The sequence below is a fragment of the Aphidius gifuensis genome, linkage group LG1 (assembly GCF_014905175.1).
Source record: "Aphidius gifuensis isolate YNYX2018 linkage group LG1, ASM1490517v1, whole genome shotgun sequence".
Lineage (NCBI taxonomy): Eukaryota > Metazoa > Arthropoda > Insecta > Hymenoptera > Braconidae > Aphidius > Aphidius gifuensis.
In genome coordinates this window covers 10219946-10240222 of record NC_057788.1, presented here as the reverse complement: position 1 = coordinate 10240222, position 20277 = coordinate 10219946, and the positions used below count along the sequence as shown (strand labels likewise).

The following is a 20277-nucleotide window of genomic DNA, read 5'->3' as shown; positions in this document are numbered from 1 at the left end:
CAGTCGATAAAACTCTTCGAGTAAAAAAGAAAGTCAAAATGAAAATTTCGATATATTAAATTTTTTTTTTTCTTTTTTAAACCACTAGATTTAACTAAGCCACTAAATTTTATACTTAGCCGCTAGACTTTTTACTTAGTCTCCGTTATAGCTAAATATATTTTTATCAGCTTAATTTTCCTCTCAGCTACATCTTTTTCTTAGAACAAAAAATCGATATATCGAAATTCTAAAATCATTGATTATTGAAAATTACTGAACAACAATAATTGTATGAAAATGGAAAAAAATGAAATAAAAACAAACAATATTTTTATAAATGAATGAAAAAAATTTGTTTAAATGTGTACTTATTATTATTTTGTTCAATTACAACAACACGCCGAAGTTGTTTACACATAATAAACCCGCGAGTCTAGATGGCTCACAAAATTTTTTTTTTTTTCTTTCTCTCAATTTCACCTATTGCTACACATATAACAAATAAATAAAATGAATGAACATAGAAGAATTTTAAATAATGCTAACAAAAAGAAACTTAACAGATCAATTATTGTTGCACATATAGAAATAAATGAATTAAATAAAAATACAAGAATTTTAAATGATGCTGACAAAAAGAGACTTAGATAATTACTTTCAGACTTCAAGTTGAGGAGCTTTATGAGACATTTTTTGAAGTCACCAGATGTATTCTCCTGTAATCGAATAAATAAATAAAAAATTAAATTGATCCAGATTTTTTTTTTTGTTAATTTAATGAATAGCAACTTACTGAAATGCGTTTTCCAAGAGTTTTTCCATATTTTTGATAAAAGGCTTCTTTAATATCTCCCATGTCAACTTCGGAACGTGTAACACAGATAAAAATTAATTTCTGATCTTTTGTTTCTTTTTCAGACATCGAGTCATTTAATTGCTCAGCAAAAAACAAAGCACTATTTTTCACACATTCCACTGAAATCATAAAGACAAAATATTGATATTATTATCATTTAAATTCAAGTTAAAATATTAATTACTAAAACCAAAAATAATAATAATACAAATAACTTAAATCCGTTATCAAATTTTTGTCAATGACAAAACAAGGATAAAAGTCTGAGAAGAAAATATAAAAATAACAAAAATACAAAAGTTTATAACAATAAAAAATAAAAAAATGTTTTAAAAAATGACGTAATAGTTTCTAAAAACTTACCAATTATAAGAAAGGCCTCTTCGGCATTCCCAGAAAATTCACGACTAATTGTAGTTGATATATCATGACCATAAAGTTTTAAGTATTCTTGAAAAATTAATCTTAATTGGTGTACATTTCTTTGAGTGAAAATAAAGTTGAATTCAAACTCATTTGTTCCCAAGTGACAAGTACTAGCACTGTGAAGTTTTTTTGCATCAGATTTTGCAGATTTTATATCAGTTTGTGTACTTTGATCACGTTGACCATTACACAATGATACCAATAATCTCTCAAAGTGGCCTGATGTATTACTACGTATATCACTCTCCAACGATTTGCCATATTTGTTTTCATAGCTGGCACGTATTTGGTGAATATCGTGATTACTCAATGTGCAAAGAATAATAATAAGTACGTCCTTATCTGTACTAGTTCCCGAAATGCTGTCATGAATTTCTTTGACATAATAATCAATAATTGGTGTCATCATTGCAACAATTAAATCCTTGAATCTACCACTCAGCTTAGACTTTAGTTCTTTTATGATATCTCTTCCATGTAGTGTTTCAAGACTATTTACAATATTTTGTCTGTGTTTGTTATTTCGATCACTCAATATTGAAATAATGGCATACTTGTCTGTTTCAAAGCCATCCATTGCTTTCCGTAGAGCTTCGGCATCATTAAGAGCATTGAAACTTGGGTTATGTAAAACAGTTGGTGTTAATTTACTAACAAATTGTGTGCTTGTTGCTAATGGATCGTTTTGACGAGAAGGTGCTGAAGGTAGATATGTATGTTGAGGTGGTTGTGAAATTGCTTCACCAGGTTCACTAGATTGAGCTTGTAGTGGTTGACTTGGATGTGTAGGTGAGTTGTTTGGATACGGTGTTGCTTGAGTTGGCATTGGCATCGGCATACCTCCAATTGATTGATTATCAAATGAACATGGGATGCCTGATGGATTATGACCTGCTGGTGGTCGTTGTGGTCCCTGTAATAAATAATTAAAAGACAGAAAAATAAATAAATAATACTGATAAATTTTTTTTTTTTAAACATTAAAAATCTCCAAAGAAAAATAAAAATCTATTGTTAAATTTTATATTTTTTTGAAATATTTGACTTTTATCTGTTATAAATAGAAATGATGTTAAATTATCAGATTTGATATTTTTTTTTATAAATCTTACTTGTCCATTTTCGTATCCACTATTTTCGACCCATTTCACTGAAATCATAAAGAAAATTGATATTATTATTATCATCAAAATTCAAATGAACATGATCATAATGATAGTAACAAAATAATTCCGTTTATCATCAAATTCATCGTCAATGACAAAATTACGATAAAAGTTTTCAAAAAAATTGAAAAATAACGTGCTCAGAATTACTTAGTGTTTATCATCAACAAAAGTTGATAACAATAAAATATTAAAAACTGTTTTAAAAAATTATGTAATAGTTTCTAAAAACTTACCAATTGTAATAAGGGCCTTTTCGGTATACCCAGAAAATTCACGACAAATCGTAGTTGATATATCATGTTCGTATAGTTTGGAGTATTCTTGAAAAATTAATCTCAATTGGTGTACATTTCGTTGAGCAAAAATAAAACTGAATTCAAACTCATTTGTTCCCAAGTGACAAGTACTAGCACTGTGAAGTCTTGTTGCATCAGATCTTGCAGTTTTTTTGTTAGTTTGTTTACTTTCATCACGTTGACCATTACACAGTAAAACCAATAATGTCTTCAAATGGCCTGATGTATTACTACGTATATCCTTCTTCAACGATTTGCCATAATTGTTTTTATAATTGGCACATATTTGGTGGATTTCCTGATTCCTCAATGTGCAAAGAGTGATAATAAGTACATCTTTATCTGTACCAACTCCCGAAATGCTGTCATGGATTTCTTTGACATAATAATCAGTTGGTTTTGGACTGATTGGTGGTGTTTGTGCCATTGCTTTTCGAATAGCACTACAATGTTCCTGGTCAGGAGCTGGATATGGTGTTGTTATATATGGATATACCTCTGGCTGATTTGGATACGGTGTTGCTTGAGTTGGCATCGGCATTGACATATCTTCCATCGATTGATTACCAAATGGACAGGGCATGCCCGGTGGATTTTGACTTGGTGGTGGTCCTTGTCGTTTCTGAAACAAACAATTAAAAAAAAATTATAATTAAATGAAACTAGTTCAATTTATATTAAAAACATTTTCTAGAACATTATATAAATATACAATTATAATAAATATACATTATAAATATGCATTGTATAAAAAGGAATAAAATCAATTATAAAATTCTATATTTATTTTTAAATATATATAAATTTTTTTTAATAATTGAATTTTGCGTAGAATTGAAAGAATAGATATTTGCAATTTTCGAAAACTCACTTGTCCGAATTCGTATCCGTTCATATTGATGTATAATTAATAATGAAATTTCTCTGATAAATATTTATATAAGTAAAAACTTTCTCGAGTTTAAATAAAGGGAGCCATATAAACAAAACATAAATTTACAATTAATGTCGCCAAAAAGCCTCAATTTTTAAATACCTGTCTTTTTATCGTACCTTTAATAATCAAAAGACGTAAAATATCCAAAAGAATGTCAAAATTTTGAAGTATAAACTTAAATAATTTGCTGGATAAAAAAAAATTGAAAAAAAAATTAGGCACTGCGGCAGTTTTTATTATTATATTATTATTATACCATGTATCGAAATAGCGCCTATTTTTTTTTTCAATTTTTTTTTATCCAGCAAATTGTTTAACTTTATACTTCAAAATTTTGACATTCTTTTGGATATTTTACGTCTTTTGATTATTAAAGGTACGATAAAAAGACAGGTATTTAAAAATTGAGGCTTCTGGCGACATTAATTGTAAATTTATGTTTTGTTTATATTTCACTTATTTTGTTTAAATTAATAATAAATTATATTTGTAATTCATCTACTTTAAATTGACCGTGAATACCATAATAAATAATGAATAATATTCGAATACTAATTTTCTGGAATATAAAAATTTAAACGTGTATTATATATATGTACGCTTTGAATATGAAAGGAAAAAGAAAACAAATTCTGCTATACCATCAATGATAAATAACTAACACATGCGGCTGCATATGCGCAACGTATCCTAAGAAATTAGACATTTCAGCTTGAAAATTTATTTTTTAGTAAGATTTAATACCTGGCTTTTACTGACTCATATCTTTTTTATTATTTGTTGGAAAAAATCGAGAGTAGGCTTATTGGAAAGAGAGGCATCGATATACATAATGAAACTATTTTTATTTTTTTTTCTTAATAAATAATTTGAACGACATTTGATAGATCAAAAACGATGACGTCACGGACCACTGACTTAAAATACTTATACCCGGTAAAGAGTCTCGCTTTTTTAAAAATTGAGGCGAGACTCTACCGAGTCTCTTGATAAACACTCGTTGAGTTATTTACTTGGCGTCTATGATAATCTCGTGAGATGGTTGAATCGCTGTTCTATACACATCTATGGTTCTACTATGATACTAACAACGTGGACCAATGAAATGCACGATTGCAAATTAAATAGATGGGAGAAGATATACTGTATATACCAAGGAAAAACTACCACGTGGATTTGTGACGTCAATTGGTCATCCTTTTTCAACGACACAAAGGAAAAAAAATTCTGAAAGACAGGGAAAATAACAATAATAACTAAAATATCACTATGTGGTAGTGATGTAGAAAAGTTAGACCATAATGCCATAATGATCAATGATTTAATGATTTGAAAATAGAAAAAAAAAATTACATCGCTACCGAAGAGAGTATATTAAACATAATCAATTCTCTATTAATTAAATATTTTATATTAATCTCAAACAAAAATAGAAACATTTTTTTTTAATTTTATTAAATTAGTTTTTTTTCACCAGCAGATTTTGTAATAGATAAAGAAAAAAAATAAAAATAGAGTTTTTATTTTTAGTTTTTTTATTATAATATAATAAACCTTAATACTATTAACCTTTCTTCTATAGTTACTCACAAGTTTGATAGTTTACTCAAGCTTATTTTTTATAAATTTTTTCATTCAAAGAATAAATTTCTAATATTTTTTTATGGCTTGTAAAATTAAAATATGTTTATATATTTTACTGTGTTTACTATAAATTATTATTCGTAATAATATGGATCTATTTGAAAATTTTTTCTATTGATTATTTGTAAATTGAAACAAATTGAAAAATCATTCTCCAAGAAATTAAATTTTTTTCTAGACTCGTTGAAAATTGGGTGCTTCTATATTAAAGAACTTTTACAATTTAAAATTTAAGTAATTTATCAATAAATCAATCCAGACTCAATTCACTAAAAAACACAAGTATATATATTAATATAGAAAGAAATAAAAGACAGGAGTCATTGATTATATATTTTACAGGTTTGACTAATTTAATTTTGAATATGCGGATTAAGTCCACGTGAATTTTGGGACGATGGTACTTGCACCCCCCAACCGCAAATACATATCAAAAAAATGAAAAATAAAAAAACATTCATCATCTGTCAGCAAAATTGTTTGCTTTAAACACACTTTGTTAAATCACAAAACTAATATTTACTAATTAGTAAATTAATACAATAATTATTTTCGTTTCATTTACATAATCAGAGATATAAAAAATAATATAAGTTATCGATTTTAGTGACGCATGTTTAATAAATTTAACTGTTCAGCTGCAGATAAGCTCGATAAGGAATGAGAATATCATGAAAAAGAATGCCATCCAATAATAATTTATAAGGTTCAAGTTGATGAGCTCTTTGAGACAATTTTTGTAATCATGAAATGATATAAAATTAAAAGATATTAGATATTTTTTTTCTTAAATCTTACTTGTTCGTAATTGTATCCGTTCATATTAATGTTTAATTAATAAAGTTCCACCAATTTATAACTTTAAAAGCAAAAACTTTCGTGAGTTCAAATGAAGGGAGCTATAAACACTTGTTGAGTTATTAACTTGGCGTCTATGATAGTCTCGTGAGGTGGTTGAATCGCTGTTCTATACACATCTACGGTTCTACTATGATACTAACAACGTGGACCAATGAAATGCACGATTGCGAATTGAGTAAATGGGAGAAGATATACTGTATATACCAAGGAAAAACCACCACGTGTATTTGTAACGTCAATTGGTCCTCCCTTTCCAACAACACATACAAAAAAAATTTTCACAAAGATAGGATAATAATAACATCAAACAGAATATCACTGTATAGTAGTGACGTGAGAGTTCCAAGCCATATAAATTTAATGATTATTACAAAACATTAATGCACAAAAATAATATTATAATCTTATAAACTAATTATCTGGGATTTGTCAAGAATATCTACAAGTATAAAAAAAGAAAGTAACATTATTGGCAAAAAAAAAAAAATTTTTTTTATTAAACAAATATTTTAGTTTACTCTCAAACATATATAGAAATAATTAATTTAAATTATTATAAACGATTTTTTTTTTATTACCAGCAGATTTTAGTTGTAAATCTAAATGTAAAATCGCAAATGTAAATCGAAAAAAAAATTTTCATCATCTATCAGCAGAATCGTTTTCTTTAAACACACTTTGTTAAATTATAAAATTATCATTTACTCATTTTGATACCTACAAGAATAGGAATAAGCATGAGAAACAAGCACGGTATTAAAAAAAATGTTAACAAAAAGAGACTTAGATGATCAATTCCAGAGCTCGAGTTGGTGAGCTTTAAGAGACATTTTTTGTAGTAACCAGATGTATTCTCCTGTAATCGAATAAATAAATAAAAAATTAAAAACATACTGTTGATGGTGCTGATCCGGATTTTTTTTTTTGTTGAATTAATAAATAGCAACTTACTGAAATGCGTTTTCCAAGAGTTTTTCCATATTTTTGATAAAAGGCTTCTTTAATATCTCCCATGTCAACTTCGGAACGTGTAACACAGATAAAAATTAATTTCTGATCTTTTGTTTTTTTTTCAGACATCGAGTCATTTAATTGCTCAGCAAAATACAAAGCACTATTTTTTACACATTCCACTGAAATCATAAAGACAAAATATTGATATTATTATCATTAAAATTCAAGTTAAAATATTAATTACTAAATTCAAGAATAATAATCATACAAATATTGATCATCAACAAAAGTTTATAACAATAAAAAATAAAAAAATGTTTTAAAAAATGATGTAATAGTTTCTAAAAACTTACCAATTGTAAGAAGGGCTTTTTGAGTATTCCCAGAAAATTCACGATTAATCACAGTTGATATATCATGGCGATATCGTTTAGAGTATTCTTGAAAAATTAATCTCAATTGGTGTACATTTCGTTGAGCAAAAATAAAATTGAATTTGAACTCGTTTGTTCCCAAACCACAAATACCAGCACTATGAAGTCTTTCTGCATCAGATTTTGCAGATTTTTTATTAGTTTTTTTACTTTCATCACGTTGACCATTACACAATAATACCAACAATCTCTCAAAGTGGCCTGATGTATTACTACGTATATCACTTTCCAACGATTTGCCATATTTGTTTTCATAGCTGGCACGTATTTGGTGAATATCGTGATTACTCAATGTGCAAAGAATGATAATAAGTACGTCTTTATCTGTCTTAATTCCCGAAATGCTGTCATGAATTTCTTTGACATAATAATCAACAATTGGTGTCATCATTGCAGCAATCAAATCCTTACATTTACCAGATATTTTATACTGAAGTTGTTTTATTAAATCTCTTCCATGTAGTATTTTATAACACTTTGCAATTGTTTGTCTTTGTTGGTTATTGCGATTACTCAATATTGAAATAATTGCATTCTTGTCTGCTCCATAGCCTTTTATGGCTTCCTGTAAAACTTCAGCATCGTTCGAAGCATTGAAATTCGAGTTACGGACAACAGTTGGTGTTAATTTAACTACAAATTGTGTGTTTCTTTTTAATCGAGCAACTCGACGAGAAGATGCTGGTGTATGGTAATTGTTTGGTGGAGCATAATTGTATTCACCTACTAATTGTGGACTTACTGGTGGTGCTGTTGGTTGTACTGTATGCATTGGATTGATAATTGGTGTTCGTGCTATTGGTTTTGGAACTGTACAAAAATTTTCTTGGTCCAGAGCCTGAGATGCTCGATGTGGATATGCTTGTTGCGGTCGTTGTAACATTGCTTCACTAGGATCACTAGATTGAGCTTGTAGTAGTTGACTTGGATGTATAGGTGAGATGATTGGATACGTTGTTGATTGAACCAAATATGGCTCCATTAAATATGGATATATCCCTGGCTGACGTGGATACGCTGTTGCTTGAGTTGGCATCGGCATTGGCATTGACATATCTTCCATCGATTGATTACCAGATGGATATGGCATGCCCGATGGATTACGACTTTGTGGTGGGCCTTGTGGTTCCTGTAACAAACAATTAAAAAAAAAAAATGATGAAATAAAACTAATTAAATTCTCTTAAAATTATTTTCTAAAACATTAAAAATATATAAAGAAGAATAAAAATTTATTATCAAATTCTATTATTATTTTGCAGTATTAAAATTTTTTTTGTTACTAATATAAATTATGTAAAATTAAAAGCATAGATATTTGTTTTTATAAATCTTACTTGTCCGTATTCGTATCCGTTCATATTGATGTATAATCAATCAAATTTCTTCGATAAATATTTATAAGTAAAAACTTTTATGAGTTTCAATAAAGCGAGCTATAAACACGTGCTCACTTGTTCAAGAGTTTTTTAGGTTATGCCTATTTCGAGTTTCAGTCTCGTGCAGTCTCGTGAGATGCCTGAGATGCAGTGAGACGGTTGAATGGCTGTTCTACACTATTCTACGGTAGTACCGGTAGTACGGTTCTATAAGGGAACTGACCTATGGGCGGAGTTTAGTAGCCCTTACCTACACTCACCGTGTCCGTGTGTCAACATGGCGCATTCCAAATGGTTTTTTGAGCTCTATTTGAATAATAAATACAGTATATTATTTGAGTGTTATATTTTTATTATATCATTATCGATCATTTTTGATAAATTTTTCTACAATAACAAACGATCTACTTTTTCCAAGTTTTTGTTTTTAATTATTTAATTATTTTGTCTATAATTAGGTATTTATTGGGCTTTAAAAATATATGAAATATTAAATTAAAATTTTTTCTAGTAAGATTGATAGAATTTCCTACTGAACATATATATTTAGTTTCTTTTATACGCTCTGGAGAAATACCAGCCTCGACATTCATTTTTTAATTATCAATATATTTATTGTTATTTATAATATTAAATCTGTATACGTATTTTGACATTTGGCTACGACTCACTACTACTTCACTATTTGTATGCGTTGGTATGTCCTGTATGTATTATATTATTATTATGATTCCGACCATTTGGAAATAGTTTACTATTCGGCCACCAGATGCCATGGTGAAAAGGTCAGAACCCTAATATAATACTAACAACGTGGACCATTGACAATTGAGTAGATGAAAGGAGATATATTGTATATATCAAGACAAAACCACCACGTGTATTTGTGACGTCAATTGGTCCTCTTTTTCCGACAACACATACGAAAAAAAATTTTTCACAAAGATAGGATAATAATAATAATAATAATAAACAGAATACCACTGTATAGTAATAACGTAAAAGTTTTCTGCCATATAAATTTAATGATCATTAGAAAACATTTATGCACAAAAATAATATTATAAACTGATTATCTGGGATTTTTAAAAAAATATCTGCAAGTATAAAAAAAGAAAATAACATTATTAGCAAAAAAAAAAAAAAAATAAATTCTTTATTAAACAAATATTTCAGTTTACTCTCAAACAAAAATAGCAATAATTTATTTAAATTTTAGTTTATCCCAGGTATTCACGCGCCCGATAGTTCTCAGGCCGGATAAGAATATTACTTGTTAAATTTCTGTGATGTATTAAAAGAAACTAGCCTGTGATAGAAGTATTGCTTATGTTATGGATCATTTAATATAAATATATAATTAGCTTTACGAATGTTATTGTGCTGAGAAGGAAAAGTCACCAATTATTGAATAAATGGCATGTTAGTTTTGACGAGTAATTTTAAATATGCAACTTTAACAATCATGTTCATGTTTGGATCGGTTTGGATTAAAAACAACAAGTTTAATAAATAAAAAAATCGTCTTGAATATTGTATTAGAATATAATTACCGATTGTTTTAACATCTGTATATTGTATTGTTGACTCAGGTATATTACTATTATGATTATTATCATTATCATGTAGGAAATAAGGTAGCTAACCATACTGCTTTTCCTTGGACATTTTTTATTTATTTTATAAATAAAATACATGTAAATTTATTTAACAAAAATAGAAAAGTCCAAGGAAAAGCAGTAGCTAAGGAAAAGATGTAGCTAAGGAATTAATGTGACTAAGGAATTATTTCCTTGAGACATAATTTTTTGGCAACATTAATTCCTTAGCTTCATCTTTTCCTTAGCTACTATTTTTCCTTGGACATTTTTATTTTTAAAAAATAAATTTACATGGATTTTATTATAGTAATAATAAATGTCCAGAAAGTAGTTGGCGAAGCTAAGGAATTAATGTGACTAAGGAATTATTTCCTTGAGACATAATTTTTTGGCAACATTAATTCCTTAGCTTCATCTTTTCCTTAGCTACTATTTTTCCTTGGACATTTTTATTTTTAAAAAATAAATTTACATGTATTTTATTTATAAAATAAATAAAAATGTCCAAGGAAAGCAGTAAAGCATGAAAGATGTAGCTATGAATTAATGTGACTAAGGAATTATTTCCTTGAGACATAATTTTTTGGCAACATTAATTCCTTAGCTTCATCTTTTCCTTAGCTACTGCTTTTCTTTGGACATTTTTATTTTTAAAAAAATAAATTTACATGTATTTTATTTATCCTTAGCTACTATTTTTCCTTGGACATTTTTATTTTTAAGAAATAAATTTACATGTATTTTATTTATAAAATAAATAAAAATGTCCAAGGAAAAGCAGTAGCTAAGGAAAAGATGTAGCTAAGGAATTAATGTGACTAAGGAATTATTTCCTTGAGACATACTCTATAACATTAATTTTACTATCTTTAGCCACTGTTTTTCCTTGACATTTTTATTTTTAAGAAATAAATTTACATGTATTTTATTTGAAAATAAATAAAAATGTCCAAGGAAAAGCAGTAGCTATATGAAAAATGTAGCTAAGGAATTAATGTGACTATATTTCTTGAGACATACAATTTTGGCAACACACCTTACTCATCTTTCTACACTGTTTTTCCTTGACATTTTTATTTTTAAAAAAATAAATTTACATATATTTTTTTTATTTATAAAATTAAAAATGTCCAAATGAAGCTATGAAGATGCCAGCTGGGCGGAATTATGTGACTAGAAATTATTTCCTTGACATTAATTTTTGGCAACATTAATTCTCTTAGCTTCATCTTTCCTTAGTTATTTCTTTATTTTCTTTGGACATTTTTTTTTTTTAAATAAATTTACATGTATTTTATTTATAAAATAAATAAAAATGTCCATGAGTAGTAGTTGGTAAAGATAAATTAATAGGATTAGAAATTATTTCCTTGAGACATAATTTGGCAACATTAATTCCTTAGCTTCATCTTTTCCTTATTACTATTTTTCCTGGACATTTTATTTTTTAAAAAATAATTTACATATATTTTATTTATAAATTTAAAAATGTTCAGGAAGTAGTTAGCTATGAATTAATACGTGACTAGGAAATTATTTCCTGAGACATAATTTTTTAAACATTAATTCCTTAGCTTCATCTTTTCCATACTATTTTTCCCAATTATTTTTAAAAAATAAATTTACATGTATTTTATTTATAAAATAAATAAATGTCCAAGGGAGTAGTAGCTATAGCTAAGGAATTAATGTGACTAGGAAATTATTTCCTTGAGACATAATTTTTTGGCAACATTAATTCCTTAGCTTCATCTTTTCCTTAGCTACTATTTTTCCTTGGACATTTTTATTTTTTAAAAAATAAATTTACATGTATTTTATAAATAAAATACATGTAAATTTATTTTTTAAAAAATAAAAATGGGAAAGTAGTAGCAAGGAAAAATAGTGGCTAACGAAAAGATGAAGCTAAGGAATTAATGTTGCCAAAAAATTATGTCTCAAGGAAATAATTTCCTAGTCACATTAATTCCTTAGCTACATCTTTTCCTTAGCTACTGCTTTTCCTTGGACATTTTTATTTATTTTATAAATAAAATACATGTAAATTTATTTTTTAAAAAATAAAAATGTCCAAGGAAAAATAGTAGCTAAGGAAAAGATGAAGCTAAGGAATTATTGCTAAAATTATGTCTCAAGGAAATAATTCTAAGTCACATTAATTCCTTAGCTACATCTTTTTCTTCTTAGCTACTGTTTTTCCTTCTTTTCTATTTCTGTTAAATAATTTTACATGTTTTATTTATAAAATAAATAAAAAATGTCCAAGGAAAAGTTGGTATGGTTAGCTACCTATTTCCTAACATGATAATGATAATAATCATAATAGTAATATACCTGAGTCAACAATACAATATACAGATGTTAAAACAATCGGTATTATATTTCTAATACAATATTCAAGACGATTTTTTATTTATTAAACTTGTTGTTTTTAATCCAAACCGATCCAAACATGAACATGATTGTTAAAGTGTATATTCAAAATTACTGTCGCTAGCCTGCCGGTAAAACAGCAGGCTTAGTATTTTCGATAAAGTAATTGATGAGAACCGTTTTCTCATAAATGTCGTCTAAAATTCGACTAAATCTCAAGCTGTCATTTTAATGTTAATTCGAGTACAAATTATGCTTAATCTATTGAAAAATATTTATGATTAGAATGATTAGAAACAAATTACAAACATAAATAGTCTATCTATCAACAATTTAGTTTCTTTTGGAAAATGCAATCGATATTCTAAATTTTTTACTTTAAGGGAATTTAACAGAATATCCGACGTCGGCCCGACTGAAATCCCGACTTTCCTCCGACTTAATAAGTCGGGACACTCAGTCGGCCGACAGTCGGGCCGACGGAAGTTTTCTACCTGGGATAGTAAACTAAGTTTTTCCATAACCACTAGATTTTTTTCAGGTAAAGAAAAAAATTGAAATAAAGTATTTATTTTCTCTTTTTCTATTATTAAAAAATAAAAAAACATTGATTTTCTGTTTTTAGATTTATGAAAATAATAGAAATTTATATAAATGATTTGTATTTATTTGATTGTCACTGCGGCGATAAAAAATTAGTTGGTATTCAATAAAAACTTACGAAAAGAACTGCTCGATTACCGTACTCCCACCAACATTCATCAAGTATATGAATTTCATTAATTTCTTCTGGAAGACTATTAATTATTTCAAATAGATTCATTGTTATATCTTTTGTCGTATAGCTCAGTAATATTTTGATGCATTTCAATTTATTTAAGTGTGTAAATGCTTGAACAAAGTGATCAGCATTATTAATTAAGGAATTACTGAAAAAGAAATAATTATCCAACAAATCAAATGAATCAGAAAAATAAAACGTGGAATTATTTATTAAAATTTATTAACGTATTTATTTATAATAATTACCATGTTGAACAAACAAATCGTAAAAAATTGTTTTGTTAATATGAATATATGATTATCAGTTGAATGACAACTGTAACTTCCTTCATCATTTTCATTTAAATTTTAAATTTTTGAATTTCTATTTTGTAATTTATATTTGGTTAAATCTAATACGTCAACCTAAATAGTAAATTATTTAATTAATTTATGCAAAAACAGTTTCATTTTCGGTATATGGTTACCGAATGAGAATTTACGGGGATAAGTTACGGAAAGATTTACGGTAAGTATAGCCACCATTGTCTGTGTAAGACTCGCATTACATTGTGTGCGAAACCCGTAAATGCCCTCGTATTTCCCGTAAATTTCTCCGTATCGGTGCCAATAACGATTTCGTTAATTATTTTTTTTTCACCTCAACATCATTGTGGTTCCAGCGATTAATTATTGAAATTAAAGTTTTTGTATTAATGCATTTTAAAATAACATTTTCACTAATGTAGCTTATTATTGTTGATTTTCTGTAAGATCAGATTCATCATCGTTTGAATATTTTCAAATGCTTCTGTAGATGGCTATTATTGTTAGTGGACAAATTTACCATTAATTCGTACTTGTTTTCGAATAAATTTACAAATGCTTCTACTTTTGGAATGAATGTAAAAACCATTAAACTATATTTTCATCGGATAAATTTGCAGTTATTTCATTATTTTAGCTGGGGAATTTGCCATTATCTCAAATTTGGTTTCAAATAAATTTAAACTGCTTCTAATTTTTTTCAAATGAATTTATCATTGATTTGGTATTTCTGATAATTTTTTTCCTGACTCGTTATTTTTTGACGATGTATTTACAATTAACTCATATTTGTCTTTAAAAGAATTTACAAGTATATCAAATTTTTTTTCAAATGAATTTGCAATAGACTCATATTTTCCTTCAACCAAATGAGTTTCTAAGAATAAATTATAAATTTTACTTGTGATTCAAAATATGTAGGAATTAAAAACATAACTAATCCAGCCCCTCATGTACTACGCTGTTGCAAATTGACTAGGTACTTTCTTATGGGTGTTTATTTTTTTTCCTATTTATTTTTGCGCATGCGTAGTTTAATGCGCAGTCAACAAAAAGTCAGTTTGCAATAGCGTAGTACATGAGGGGCTGGATCAGCTATGTTTTAAATCATATGTTTTAAGAATTATTTGCAAACTAACTTTTTGATGACTGTGCATTCAACTACGCATGCTCAGAAATAAATTGAAAAAAAAAATAAACTATCGGAAGAAAGCACCTGGGGTCCGTTAGAGATACACTCATTTTTTCGGATCTTTTTTTTCAGTGGTTTTTTTTTTTTTCAATTCAGGAAGCTAGTTTGCAACAGCGTAGTACACGAAGGGCTGGATTAGTTACGTTTTAATTGTTTTGATATCTTATTTTTGAAGAATGACATATGCGACGCTACTGTTCTCTCTTCACGTTTGCATAATATGCGCCTGTGTATGATCATGCGCATCGAAGTGAAAAAAAATAAACCACTGAACGAAAGCACCCCCTTTTTGCTGACTGCGCATTCAACTACGCACGCTAAAAAATAAATTAAAAAAAAATAAACACAAAAAAAATTTAAACAATGAAAATGTATTTATTTGATTTATTTAATAAAATATATGTAATTTATTTATTAAATGAATGGAAATACCAAGAACAAGCAGTAGCTAAGGAATTAACGTAGCTAATAAAATTATGTGGTAAGCAACATTAATTTCTTAGCTACTGCTTTTTCTTGGACATTTTTATTTTTCAAAAATAAAATAACATGTATTTTCTTTATCAAATAAATAAAAATCTCAAGGACAAGCAGTAGCTAAGGGAAAAATGTAGCTAAGGAATTAAAGTGGCCAGAAAAACTATGTTTCAAGCTACATTAATTCCTTAACTACATCTTTTCCTTAGCTACTGCTTTTCCTGGGACATTTTTTTTATTTCATAAATAAATTACATATTTTATTTTTAAATTTTTACCAATTTCTTTTTTAGCGATCTGCGGATAAAACGTATAATACGACGCCAAAAAAAAAAGCCATATCATACGGCGTATAATACGGCCGGATAAAATAAGCCCAACTTTGGATTTCACATACAAATTACATAAGCTTCACAAGCGCCGCCAGTGGAGGAAAAGAGCCCTAAATTGTAATACCCTGTGAAACGGACTGTTGGACCCGCAATAACTCCCGCACTACTGGAGCAAGAAGCAGCAGAAGCAGTTCTATAACAGAAGAGTGAGAAGACACCACTACATTCACGCAATATAGCTGAAAAATTACCGGCTATTGTTTTGTTAGCAAGTAGATTTTTTAATTATCGACATTTATATAAATTCAATTTTAAATTTTTAGAAAGCTGTGAAGAGTCGTTTTCAGCTGAAAGTTTTGTTGACAAAAAGATCATTTTAGAAAAAACAAAAAAACTTTTACCCACGTGTTTTTAATCTTTGAATTGTATTTAACAAAAATTAATTAATCTATTTTTTTTGGTTATTTTTGTTTATTTTATTCTGGTTGTAACAGATTCAAGTTCATCATTATTTTTTGATTTTAATATATATTTTGAGAGTATCTACTTAAAATGAGTGAAAAAAAAATATGTGTTGAGAAAGACCGACAAACGTCTGATAATGGTGACAAGGATAAAAAAAAAATTGTCAGCAATTTACTGGATTGCGACTCATTAGCAAAAATCTTTATGCTGCTGTCAATACCAGAAAGAATAGACATGGAAAAAGGTATTTATTATTATCGAAATAAAGTTTCTTTGTTGTTAATGAAATATTAATGTATATATTATTAAATTTCTAATCTGATACGTTTGATTCTAGTTTGTACCAAATGGAAAGAAGCATGTCAACTAGCTTGGTATGACATCAAAAAATACAAATGTGAACCATCAATTGGACATTCTTATGATAACCGTTTGCTGACACAATCATACCTCGAGAAAATATTAATGAGATGTGGTATGTATTTAAAAGAATTGTTTCTCTCAGATGTTTGCAATTTAAGTATTTTGCCATTTGTTGGTGATCACTGTAAAAATTTAACAAGTTTTGAATGTGTATTTGATAGCAATTCATTAACTAAATATGCTGCTTACTTTGTTCAAGCATTTACACTGTTGGATAAACTGAAATGCATTAAAATAATAGTGAAAAAGGTTTTTGACAATGATTTGAAATTTGATCTATTTGGAATAATAAATAGTCTTCCAAAAGAAATTAATGAAATTCATCTTTTTTTAAAATCTTTGGATCGCCGAAAAAGAACAGTTTTTTTGGTAAGTTTTTATTGAATACCAACTAGTTGCTTATCACTTGTGACATACAATTCTATTAATAAAATAAATGTTTATTATTTTCAGACTCTTAAAAAATTTGAAAATCTTCAAAAATTGACCGTACATGGCTTTTCATTAGACAACATAATTTTTCAAGAAATAGCAGACAAAACTACACTTGTTCATCTTAATATTGAACTATATAATTTACCTGAAGAGTTTCCTCTATTTAATAAACTAGTCAATTTGGAATATATCGACCTACCAATGATTCGTTCTACAAAAGAACTCAATACTATTATTTGTACATGCAGAAATTTAAAGCATCTTGACATTCCATCTGGTGACTATGATGTAGCTGAAATTTCTCTCGAAAATTGGATAAACTTTCAAAACTTGGAATATCTTAATATCTCTTGTAATATAACACCTGAGTTAGCAAATGCAATTGTTAAATATTGCAAAAATTTGAAACACTTGTGTATAACAAATTCTTATCACCAAGTTACGAATGAAACTGCTTTAAAAAAATTAACAAAGTTAGAAAATCTCGAAAGTTTAGTATTGCTTTATTCCATTGAGCTCAGTGAGGAATCAATAATCGCAATTTCAAACAACTGTAAAAAACTTAAACGTTTAGAAATTCCTGGTTGCGTTATAGTACCTTCTATTCCTGGGGACTCACTTCTTTCTCCATCTGTTCTTGATGAGTTATCAGAATTACAACATCTTGAACATCTAGATTTGCGTGCGGCAAAAAATCTCGAAGATAGTACAATTATTGCTATTGCTAATAATTGTACAAACCTGAAAAGTTTAGTAATCAGTGGTTGCATTGCTATTACTGAAAAAGCTCTCTTTGCTCTAACAAAATTGGAAAGTTTACAAAAACTAGACGTAAGTGTACTCGATATTTCAGACAGCTTTATTATCAAATTAAAAGGATTAAAAGAATTGTGTTGTGTTGGTTGCGAAAAGCTTACTGATACTGGTATCATTCAATTTATAAAAAATAACCCAGACCTTGAAGAGATTAGTGTCTGGGATGTAGATAACGTTACAATTGAATCGGTTATTGCTGCTGATCGAGCAACTAAAAATCGTACAAATGGTATCATTTTATATATAAAAATATTTAATCCGGCAATAAGACAAGACTCTCGGTCTATAATTAAATCTCAATGGTTAGTTATTCAATAGATATAATTGAATTTATCGTATGTCTTTTTTTTTAATGTACGCGTAATATTCTTCCATAATTTATTCTCAAATACACATACAAAATATGTTACTAAATCAAAGACATTCTGAAGATATTGTAAAAGAACATTATTATCATTATACTTGTTACTTGAAATTATAAAAATTTAATGATAATGTTAATATTATTGTAAAACAAAGTTCAAAAATATATATAATTTCTCGAACATCTTTATGTATGAAACAATTATTTTTACCTTTAATTGTACTTATGTCTTTACAAACTCGAAAAATTATTTGTATTTTTTTTTGTTTTTTGATTAACATGCAATTTATTGCTGACATTCACAAACTTCTTCAATAAATTTTTGAACATGATAATCATCTTACTGACAATGAATTTTTTCGTAAATAATAATTCACAAAAATAAATAGATTAATTTTCTTCACCTAAACAAATATTCATACAAACACAAATGTTTCTAAAGACTTTTCAAAAATAAAAAACAAATATTATACTAAAAAAATAAAAAGTATTTCAATTTATTTGATTAACTATTAAGTATCTTAATTTAAAACAAAAAAATTAATAGAATAAGATTGAATTGAATCCAGTTAAATCTCCAAAAATAAAGCATGTCAGTCATTAAACTGAAAAAAAAGATACATGATAAGATATTTATTCCTTAATTAATTTATTAAATAAAAATTGATAATTTTTCATGATCGTCTAAATCAACTTCAGGAGTAACTTTGTTGAATCTTTGTCTGTTGAAACTGAAATATTTTTATTCTGAACGAGTGCATCGTATGTACCCATTTCACATCCTTATATAAACAAATAATAAACATTTTCAAAAATCACATCAGTAGTTGTGTAAAATAATAAAAATAAAAAATCATTACATAGCTGCAATTGTATTATTATTTTCTAAATTTTTTGTATCTTTTCTTTCTTTTGAAATTAGAAATAATTCTATGACCTTCTCTACACATGAATCAATTTTTTTATTGTCAATATATAAGTTGTTGCTTTAATTGGTGCAAGTAGATAATTTTTAACAGGTGGCAATGGTGAATTAGGATTGATAGCACGATAAGCTAAATTGTTCCATATATAATAAATTTCAGCATCATTTATTTGACCAGGTTTTAAGACATCGTCATTTTATAACATGGTGTTAATTAAATTATCAACTATATCATTTCTTCTCTTCTTATTGCTTTAAAAAATCTAGCTAAATAAAATAATGTAGATATTGATTGTTTAGCTACAATTACAGATAAGCAGAAAATCTAGCTAAGTGAAATAATGCAGATATTGATTGTGAGGCTACAATTACAGCTGAGTAAAAAATCTAGATAAGCTAAATAATGTAGATATCTGAGTTTTTTTAACTGTAGTTTTTATTTTTTATTTCGTTAGTTAGTGCACAATGGACTTAAATTTACAAAAACTAAGTCCATTATTTTGAACTTGGCAAAACAAGACAAAATTAGTCAAAAAATAAAAATGACTACGGACCTTAAAAAAAAAAAAAACTCAGATATCTACATTCTACATTATTTAGCTTAGCTAAATTTTCTACTTAGCTGTAATTGACAATTGTAGTCACACAATCAATATCTGCATTATTTTACTTTCGGCGGAGGTGTGGCTGGGGCATCGAAAATGCCCACCTCATTATTTTTATTTTCTGAGGATAATTTTATAAGAAAACGTTTTATAATTGAATGGCCGCCCTTCGAGTACGCCGTCCTATTAACTATCATTGCAAATTGCGTTGTACTTGCCCTCGAGAAATATTTGCCAAA

General features: G+C 27.5%; 1 protein-coding gene across 1 annotated transcript; it reads left to right on the top strand.

Annotated features, from left to right (window-relative positions):
* The first annotated feature begins 17529 nt into the window (after positions 1-17529).
* LOC122848547 (F-box/LRR-repeat protein fbxl-1-like) lies at positions 17530-19908 on the top strand. Its single transcript, XM_044146731.1, has 2 exons — positions 17530-18373; positions 19889-19908. The coding sequence occupies exons 1-2, from the start codon at positions 17530-17532 to the stop codon at positions 19906-19908; spliced, it is 864 nt and encodes a 287-aa protein (XP_044002666.1).
* The last annotated feature ends 369 nt before the right edge of the window (positions 19909-20277 follow it).

What these genes read in the sequence shown, in the direction of transcription:
- LOC122848547 (XM_044146731.1), top strand. Translation starts at nt 17,530, where the DNA reads ATGATTCGTTCTACAAAAGAACTCAATACTATTATTTGTACATGCAGA. An exon ending in AACTAAAAATCGTACAAATG is followed by an intron (nt 18,374 to 19,888) that starts GTATCATTTTAT and finishes TTATTTCGTTAG; the next exon opens with TTAGTGCACAATGGACTTAA.